Source organism: Alligator mississippiensis, chromosome 5 (genome assembly GCF_030867095.1).
Source record: "Alligator mississippiensis isolate rAllMis1 chromosome 5, rAllMis1, whole genome shotgun sequence".
Taxonomy (NCBI): Eukaryota; Metazoa; Chordata; order Crocodylia; family Alligatoridae; genus Alligator; species Alligator mississippiensis.
The window spans coordinates 83,146,725-83,156,878 of NC_081828.1; the positions used below are offsets into that span (position 1 = coordinate 83,146,725).

At 47.2% G+C, this 10,154-nt stretch overlaps 1 protein-coding gene across 2 annotated transcripts in view; it reads left to right on the forward strand.

Annotated features, from left to right (window-relative positions):
- MSANTD3 (Myb/SANT DNA binding domain containing 3) overlaps positions 1-10,154 on the forward strand; it is a 30,166-nt gene that overhangs the window by 6,415 nt on the left and 13,597 nt on the right. For both annotated transcript variants that reach the window (XM_006260386.4, XM_019485190.2), the window contains exon 2: positions 6,509-6,955. In XM_006260386.4, the coding sequence (XP_006260448.1) occupies positions 6,541-6,955 (415 nt within the window). In that variant the 5' untranslated portion in view covers positions 6,509-6,540. The remainder of the gene's footprint in view (positions 1-6,508; positions 6,956-10,154) is intronic.

Sequence of the window (10,154 nt, forward strand, 5' to 3'; positions counted from 1 at the left end):
GTCCCATACCCTCCTAGGTTCGGCTCTGCTGATAGGAACCCATCACTATTTTTTCTTTAATTTCATATCTCAGACCAAATTAGCCAAATATGTTCCGAATTCTTATCAACTAAGCAGAACACAATTGTTCAAGTCTGTGTAGTGCTAGTACCAGCAGGTATCCCCCTTCTCAAACTCCCCTGTCCTAGCAAAGGCGCAAGCTAGGGAGAAATCCCCCATTTCCATAAAATAGGTATGCTACATATTAAAGGTGATCTTGGCCCTGGGAACAAACCAGCACAGCCCAGAAAAAAGTACACTTGATCTTTTTTTTAATTTATTTAAATGTTCCATATTCCAAGCCAAATTAGCCAAAATAAATTCCGAATCTGAGAGTCAGTCCAGAACCATAAATGGCCCTACTACCGGCAAAAATCCTCCACCCCATCTGGGGCTTCAGATGTTTCCAAAACCTTTGGCGGGCATCCTACTTGCAGGCCCAAGCCCATAGGCTTGGGGTTTGTATGCCCCTGAGTTTTGTTTGCCCTCAGCCATAAGGCCGCAGGAGCAAGCTGGGGAAGAATCTCCCCTTTCCATAAAGTGGGTATAAAGCCAAGACCTTCCCACTCAAGCAGCCAAGTGGGAGGTTTACTATACATTACCTTGCCAGGTATTATCCCCATGCCAGGAGAGCGGTGTTCCCCAGGTACAACTAGGAAGACGCCTCAGTGGTTACAGTGTTTCCCTTGCCAGGCAAGCATAGGACTACGCTTGATCTGAGCCCATAAGAGACCAAGTAATCTAAACCAACTTTTTTTTTTTTCAATTTTATGTATCCCAGGCCAAATTAGCCAAAACTAATTCCAAATCCAAGAGTCCAGAACCATAAGTGGCCCTACTACCAGAAAACATCTGGGGCTTCAGATGTTTCCAAATCCTTTGGTGGGCATCCTACTTTAGGCCCAAGCCCAGAGGCTTGGGGTTCAGATGCCCCCAAGCTTTGCTTCCCTTTAACCATAAGGCCCGCAGAGCAAGCTAGAGAGGAGACTCCCATTTCCATAAATTGGGTTTAAAGCCACTACACCTCGGCAGGTACTGAACCACGCCAGAAGAGCAGTTCTCCCCAGGTGCATTTAAGGAAAACTGCCTTCGTGGACACAGATACGTGGTATTTCCCCTGCCAGGTTAAGAACCACTATGCTTGATCTGAGCCTTCAAGAAGCAATCTAATTTTATTTTAATTAAAATATATATCTATATATTTAGGTATTTATATACATCCTCTATCATAGACTTCCATTGCACCTTTTTTTTTTAACATCACCTTAAGAAACCCGCTCCCCTGTGCCTACGAACACCCACCCATTGCCCTTCCCTAAGCCAAACACAGTCCCTTAGTCCCAGCCCCAATTTGGGGTTTCCCTTCTCAGTTCATGCACAGTCCTCGGCACTGTTACTGTAGCTTCCACTGCTGCTGATCCTGTTGTTGCTGTCCTTGCTGTCTCCAGGTCCAGTTGCATCATTGTCCCCTTCATTCTCCCCATCCATTTCCCTACCCAGGGGGACTTTGAGCAGTCTGTGCCATGTGTCCCTTTTTCAGGTAGAGCTCAAGAAATAATCTAAGCCTACAAAAATACATTAGTGTAATCTATGAGATAAGTTATGTAGCAGCATCTCCTGAGTTCAGTCCCACTCAGCACCGGCTCTTTTTCAAGTGACAGTGAGTCACCACATTGAATACATTTTGCTTTCCTCTTTATTCCAGTGCCTTTCTTTCCCATATGCAATGATTTCTGTTTCTTCACAAGCCTTAAATGTCTGACAACATCACCAAACAGGGCCCCAAACAGTTCACCCAGAACTCCTCTGTTGGTCCGTCTCTCAGCTTGTTGCATAAGATTAGTATAGCCTTGCCCTTCATGAAGTGAAGCCAGACCTGGCTGCCCTGTGCCTTATCTGTATATACATTTTTGGAGGATCACAGGATCGTGACCAAGGATCCTGGTTTTGTCTGATAAATAAAAAATTGCAAATTATCTGATTAAAAAATTGTAAATTCTCTCTGATAAACCCCTCAAATTTATGATTAAAATGAAAGGCCCCCCTCAGTCCCATCCCCCCCAGCCTTTCTGGTGCCCCTCACCCCCACCACATATGTCCCTGGCCCTGCTTGTGCCCTTCACTCCCCCCTCACAATCCCCCAGTCCTGCTGGAGGGGGTTCCCAACTGCCAGGGCTATGGGGCCAAGGACCCAGGTCCATAGCCCCCTGCCCCAGCAGGGGCAATGGCTGCTGTAGTGGAGCAGAGCCTGGCTCCCCCCTGATGCCTGCTGCGGGCTTGGGTGGGGGAGAGGACAGATCCGTGCTGCGGTGCGCGCTCCCAAGGGGCAGGGGAACCCGTGCCCCTGAAATCTGCATGTTGAGCAGGGGCTGTGTGCTGCCTGCTGCAGGCTCCATGGGCAACTGGTGCCTCCGGAGTCTGGGGGGGCACCAGATCACCAACTGGGGGGGGGGGGGTCCCCCAGCAGCCGATCCCAAGTGTGGAACCACCAGTAGAGAAACCAGAAGTGCACTTCCACTAACACTTCTGGTTTCTCAGCTGGTACTTCCAGAGGGTGCACAGCCAATCTCAGAGGGTGCACGTGCACCCACATGCATCCCCTACATGCCACCAATGGCAGGCTTCCACCCTGCTGCCTTCACTGGGGCCTCCACAGCCGAGCATGGGCGATCCGGCTCTGCAGGGAACAATGGTGCTGTGCAGGAAAGCTGCTCGCTGCTGTGAGCTCCATGCTGCCTTGGCGACACATCTGCGCGCACGGCTGCAGAAGGGGCAGTAATGCAGGGACACCTCACCAGGGTAGCACAGAGCTCACAGTGGCAAGCAGGTTTCCTGCGTGGCCTCACTGTTCTTTGCAGTGTCAGGTCACACCTGTTGGACTGCAGAGTCACCAGGGGAGGACAGCAGGGCGGGAGTCCGAGCCTGAATTGGGCAGCCAGCATCCTGTGCACAGATCTGGAGGGCATGGGTCCCCCCTGCCCCCTGGGAGTGCGCGCAGCAGCAGGGAGCCAGCCCTCAACCCCCGGACAAGCTGCCTGTGGCCCCTTCCCACTCCCCGCCAGGGCCCTGCAGCTGGCACTGCCTGGCTGGGCAGCAGCCCCAGCCCCTGCCCTGCCCTCCTCTCTCCCTCCCTATGTGGTCCTGAATCCTACCTCCCCCACCACCCCCTCTCCAGGCTGCCTTGTGTCCATGTGCATATATACAAGCACATGGCGCCCCCTGCCTGCCCACTCTCTTCCCACTCCCTCCCAGCCCCTTGCAGGCTGGAACTCTGCCAGCCTGCAGAGAGCTCAATGCAAAACTGCAAAATCCATGGGTTTCTCCAGTAAAATGAAAAATCCATGTTTGCCTCCATTCAAAGGTAAAATTTGTGGTTTTCTCCATTTTTCTGTGGGAAACGGAAAACCTGGATCCCGGCTTATGACAGTGTTAGGGGTATCTGGAGGTTGGGGGGGGGGGGGGGGGGGTTGTAAAAATATATATATATGAAACTGATCCCGTTACAAAGTCCGCAACTGCGCAAAAATACAGACTCAGTCCTTTCTGGTCTCTCTGACCAGCCCTCCCTACACGTCCACCCGTGCCCCACTTCCGGGGCCAGGTACTCAGTTTACATGGTCTCTTCGTCATTGTCGCTCCAGCTTCCGCTGGAGGACACATCACTGCTGCATTGTCACTGTCGCTGTCCTCTGTTCCACTCGTCTGTTCCTCTTCTCCGCTGCCATCGCTCTCTTCTTACCTTAGTGGGGGTTGTATGGTCCTGTGCCACGTGTCCCTGTGCCAGGTGGCGTTCACTACGTCTTCTTCATCCTCTGCTACCAATTTCTGGTGATAGGTCCGGAGTTCGCTCAGCGCCATCTTCACACAGCCCACTACCTCTATGTCCATTTGTCTGTAGAGGAACAGGTCCCTGGCCTTCCACAAGGCGCTCCTGACACAGGATGCAAACTGGTCACATCCGAGCGAGGGGCTCCCCTGGTTTTTGGTGAGATGTCCGTACAGCACAGCCTTGCTAGTTAGCCGGCTGATGCCAGTCACTGCTTTGCAGAGCTGCTGTACCTTCTTCCATATGTCCTTGGTGCAGGTGCAGAGCCACAGGAGGTGTTCTATTGTCTCGGTGGCCCCGTGGCAGTTGGGCCATGGGCAGCTGGGTCTCCCCAACTGCTCCTCTCTATGTCTCCGGGCCCTCAGCGGGAGGGCTTGGTGAGCTATCAGCCAATTTAGATCCCTGTGATTTTTGTGCAGTTCCTTGCGGTGGATGCGCTCCCACACGGCTTGGCATGCATCGCCCGGGAGCAGGTCCACGGGTGACATGCTGTCCGGTAGTCTCACCATCTCCTGAATCTTCCTGTGGCTTTTCATAGTCGCTGCGCCCACGTTCTGCAGGCTGTACACGTCATGGCATCAGTTCAAGGTCTCGTAGAACCAGGATGGCTCCGTGATCCATGGCCTGTGGTTAGTCGGGGTGAAGACCCCGCAGTGTCTCAGAATGTGCCCTGCAAAGCATCTCATGAGACATGCCATTTTGGTGTCTGCCTCCATCGCCAGCTTACAGATCATGCTCACGTACTTGGCCCACAGGAACAGGAGGGTCTCTGGCAGGCCCCTGCCCCCAGCCCTCTTGTCCATGTATGGCGTCTCCCAGGCGACCTTTTCCCACCTGGAGCCCTAGAAGAAAGTGCACATGGCCCTCTGGATCCCGTGGGTGTTGCGCTCGGAAGGGGGAAAGACCGGTGTACAGAAGCACCGGTAACAACACCGTCTTCACAAGTGCAGTGCACCCCCCCATGGAGAGGGACCGCAAGTGCCACAGCCCCAGTTTCTGTTTTGCCTTGGCCTCTGTCTTCTCCCGTGCTGTTCTGCTGCTCAGCTCTGGTTTGAAATCTATCCCCAGGATCCTGACCCCCTCACGGGGTACAGAAACCCCCAGGGAGTCCAGGTCCCTGACCTCGCACACAGCCAGGTAGGTGCTCTTGCTGACGTTCAGCTTGGCCCCCGCTGCCACCTCGTACACTTACAGTATACACACATACTGAGTGGTTCTGAGCTGTGAAGTCACCATGGCTTGAAATGCTGTCGACTCTGCGGGGCTCAATCCAATGTACTATATGGTAAATTATGAGCCTTTTGGAATTGAACTAATATCATGGATTAAGTAGGTGCCAAAGTGCTGCTTTATAGTGTGCTTATGGAGTGTACCTGTGCTAAAACTTGCAGCAATTTCAAAAAAGGTACAATGTATCAATTCTGAATGAGCTAAGTCTATGGGAACTATATGTATATGTTTACAGGCATGTTTATTTCAAGGTCAGTTATTTCAAATTTGCTTTTTACTTCCATGTGCACATGGAAATCAGGATCTGATTGTAAGGAGGGGGGAAGTGGCTGCAGGGGCAAGAAATTGGGCAGCGGGGGGAGAGGCTACCTGAACCCCCAGATTTATTTTCCCTGCTGTAGCAGTAGGAGGGAGATAAATTCAAAACAAAATTCCAAAAATTAGATTCCATACCTGAAAAATTGTATCAAATTTATAAATTTTCCATATATAGAATCTAATTATTGGGGTTGTTCTTATGTTCAGGGTCATCTTATATTCAAGTACGTGTGGTAATCGGTTCCAGTACTTAACTATCTTTACATGTAGAAATCCCGTCTCCTCTCCTCTCCTCTCCTCTCCTCCCCTCCCTTCCCTTCCCTTCCCTCCCTACCTTCCTAGAAAAATTTGAATTTCCTTGCTGCAGTTTAAGCCTGTGGGTTTTTTTTTTGTCCTATTCCCATTGAGCATGGTGAGCAGTTTATACCTATCTTCAAAAATGTCAAAGGTTATTACAAAGAAGTTTATCATGTTTCCACTCAATCTTCTTCTCTACAGACACCAATATCTGAAATGTGTAATTATGTGCATGCAAATATCTTGCACTGGTGATTAGATTATAACTGGTGTATGTGGTTTTCATGTTCTTTATATCTGTAAAACAAAATCACTTGGTCAGAAAAAGCTGCCAGCTGAGGTTTTGAAATCCCTTTAGCTGGAGCTACTCATAAGTAGATTCTGATACAGTTTCGGTCAGCATTTGGAAATTCTATTTGCTGGAAAAAGATTAAATAGATCCAGTAGACATATCATTTAAATCTGGTGATTGCTGTAGACAGAATGTTTGCAGCTGTGCACATCTATTTGGTAGAGTGGTAAAGAATATGGCACCCTGGTCTGCAAATCATAACCAAGCTAGGAAAATTTGCTTATCCTGTTTTGTTTATATACCAAACATCTTGTTAGATTGTTACCTAACAAGTGATATTTCTGCAGTAAATAATCTGAATGTTTCCTTTTGTTATCCTAAAATTTTTCTTATGGAAGAAAGTGATTTAGAATCCGCACCTTAGTGTTACTGAAAACCTAATTTTGTTATCATGTGCTGTATAAAGCAATACTGACTTGATTTTTTAATTATTTTTATTTTCATAGGATATTTGGCTTCCTGGAGAAAAAAGTAGAAAATGCAAAACGAAATAATAAAGCCTGCTAAATACTTCTCTGAAGTGGAAAAGAGTGTGCTACTTGCATTAGTTGAAAAGTACAGATATGTACTTGAATGTAAAAAAAGTGATGCAAGAACTATTGCATTGAAACAACGTACTTGGCAAGCACTTGCCCATGAATATAATTCTCAGCCTAGTGTGTCACTAAGAGATTTCAAGCAGTTAAAGAAATGCTGGGAAAATATCAAAGCACGGACAAAAAAGATAATGGCACATGAAAGACGGGAGAAAGTAAAAAGAAGCATTAGTCCTCTTATAAATACTCACATCATAGGAAAAGAGAAGATTGCCAGCATGATGCCTGAGCAAATGTACTTTTTACAGAGTCCGCCAGAAGAAGACTTTGAATATCAGCCTGATACTTCTAACCAAGGTATAAATGCTACGGTAGTGATCCAAACAACATTGGCTGCTTGCAAACATTTAAAAAAAATAAAAAGCAGCACTTTACTTTTAAACTCAACGCACTCATGCATTGAGCCCAGCACATCCCCAGAAGAGGCAGCTCGTTAGTTGGACCCAGCTCACCTAAAGTCTGTATATATTGGGTGCTTTAGTGGGGCTTTTTGGCACTTCTATCTAATAGCTGATTGAAACAGCTTTAGCTAAAAGTGCCAAAAAGCCCCACTGAAGCACCCAATCTGTATAGACGCTGCAGAGCCAGTTCAAAGTAACGTCCTGTGCTGCTTCTTCCAGTAAAGCACATTCCTTCTTCTTTTTTAATGTTTGCAAGCAATCACTGTTTTAGTAAAGGATGTATATGAATTTTCTTTATCTTTATTACTAATTCTTTCTGGGGTGTTTAAACTAGCAGTATAAATCTCTGTATTCAAAAATGCTGGCTGTACAAAAAATATTTCAGAACCACGATGCTGTGAGATTCTGTATTTCACTAAACCGTTTAGTAGTGAAATCTGATTTTGTTTATATAAGTTTGAAGAGACATTTTAAGCTCACCATTTATCACTTACACATGGATATGTCCAGTTTTCCAACATATTCTTTTACTTCCTCCATCATGCAGGCTCATCACAAAAGAGAAATCCTAAAAGGTTTTCATGAGTCTTTATAAACCTTTGTTCTAGCCCTTTTCATTGTATATACATTCTTTTGTAAAACAAAACTTTCACATTTATTTTAAAATAAGCAATTTCAGTGAAATAAATCTATTTTAAAAATAGAAAATAAAACAAAAACTACATATCCAATGTAGCAGCATGCAAGCTTCTAAATGAAACCAATTTCTATCCAAAGTTAAATTTTAATAGACAGCATATACTTTTCTTCCTAAAGGTTATTTCTAGAGAAAATTGAGAAATTCTGCACATAAATTTAATACAACTGTTTCAGTATAGAATTAACATACATCCTAAATATGCAAGTCAAAAATTGGTTCAATAGTCTAGGTTTCTTAGTAATTATTTGGCCCATTTATGTTCTGAAGAGAGGTGCCAAATGCATTCTGAAAGGAAATGCATTGTTCATTTTAAACCTATAGAAAATGTATCTATCATGACAAAGGCCTATACCAGGGGTGGGCAAGACATGGCCCACGGGCAGGATCTGGGACACCAACTGATTGGATATAGCCTGCTGACAGCAGGCAAGTGCCCACCAATTGATTGTATCTGGCCCGTGGTTGCCTCTGGCATTCTGCATGGGGCCCAGGGCAGCCTGCGCTCCCACCTGCACCCGCTGACAGCCCCAGCCAGCATGCACAGCTTCTTGGCAGGGCTACTCCTGGTGCAGCTGTAGCCACCTAGGTACTCCTCAGATGCCCCTGCCTCTAGCGGCTCCTTCTCTTCTTCCTCCTGCCCCTGCTGCACTGCTCCAGGTAGCAGGTAGCACAGGGAAGTGATGGCAGCTGTGGGGACACATGCCGGGCACCACACACTGATCCAGGCAGTGGGCAAGGTGCAGCGAGGCGGCTCCTGTCCCAGCATGTGGGGCTCTGGCTCCAGCTCCCAGCTACCTGCAGGGGGCTGCTCATCTTGCTGGGTGGGTAGAGTGTGTGGAAGGCAGCTGGGAGCTGGAGTTGGAGCCCTGTGTGCCAGGGCAGGAGCTGTCCAGCTACAGCTCACCCCCATGTGGATGGGCATCTGCTGCCTGGCATGCAGCCCCATGGCTTCCCTACATTATCTGCTGCCTGGAGTGCTACAGCAGGGGAAGGAGGTGGAGGGAGCTGAGCCATTGGAGGTGGAAGGAACTGAGCAGTACCTGGATGGCTGCAGCAGCAGCCCCATCAGGAAGGTGTGTGCACTGGCTGGCACCAGGGCGGTGCTGTCTGGCAGGCACAGGACAGGAGCAGGTGTGGGGTGCTATGGGTGGGAGTATGGTACAGGCAGGGCTTGGTCCCATGCAGTCTGCTACAGGGGCAGCTGCATGCCAGATGGAGTGAGGTATGGAGACCACACCTGCACTGCACTGCCAAGTGAGCTGTGTTGCCCACACAGAATGATCTAACCAGTGAGACTTTAGTTAATAAATACTCAGGCAGAAGACACTCACTGGCTAATGAAATATTACTGTTCAGTTTCATTTATATTGACTTGTTACTAGGTAAAACCAATTCCTTACAAAAATAGAGACAGTGTATCATGGTTTGCCTTATGAAGATCATTCTATAACCTGCTAAAAAGTTTAAGAGGAGAAAGGATTTCTTAGGGTGATATCTTTATTGGATGAACTATGTAGTTGAGATAAAGTTAGCCATCTTTCTTTTTTTTCCTTAGGTTGTGGATTTTCCATTATAAGTTGGTCCAATAAATAATATCATCCTCCCACATAATTTCTGAATCATCATGGCTACAACATAACCCTTACACTACCATTACAAAAAGTTTAACTGCGTTGTTACATAACATTTCTCTAATCAAAACGGTACATTCATTTTTGCAATGTTTATTTTAGTGGAACTTATATGGTCCTGATTTACAATGTTACTCCTGCTTTAGGAGTCATTTTTTACATCCTTATTTTTACACTGTGGGCATATTTACATAAGACATTTACTGTGCAGTTGCCTAATTAACTGCACAGAAAACATCTCTGCGACCTACATGTGCACCCGCTTAGAGTGCATGTAACTAATAAAATCCACAGCAGCATAGGACTTGTAAATAAAAGTCCTACCCTGCTGTAAGGTTTCTTCATGTTCAGCAGTGCACATGTAGACACTGATCCAACTGGCTGGGTCACAAAAGTGCTTTGGTGCAGGGGCTGCCTGCTGCACTGAAACACCCTCCTGCCCCAGCTAGCTCCTCTGCAGCACATTGAGCCCGGCCAGAGCAGCTCTGGGCTAGCAGGTGGCTCCTTGGGCCCCCTGCCAGCCAGAGCTGCTGTGACCTGGTTCAATGTGCTGCGCTCCAGGTGCACGTGTAAATTGTGTACCTGGGAGCAATAAATTGCAGAGCAATAAGCTCAGCAGTTTATTGCTGTCTCCTAATGGCACATATAGATGTGCCCACTGTGTATTATTTTACTCAATAAGAGGCATACCTACTCAAGAGATTTACTGTGCAGTTGACTAATTAACCGCAGTAAATGTCTCGGCATCTACATATGTGCCCCTC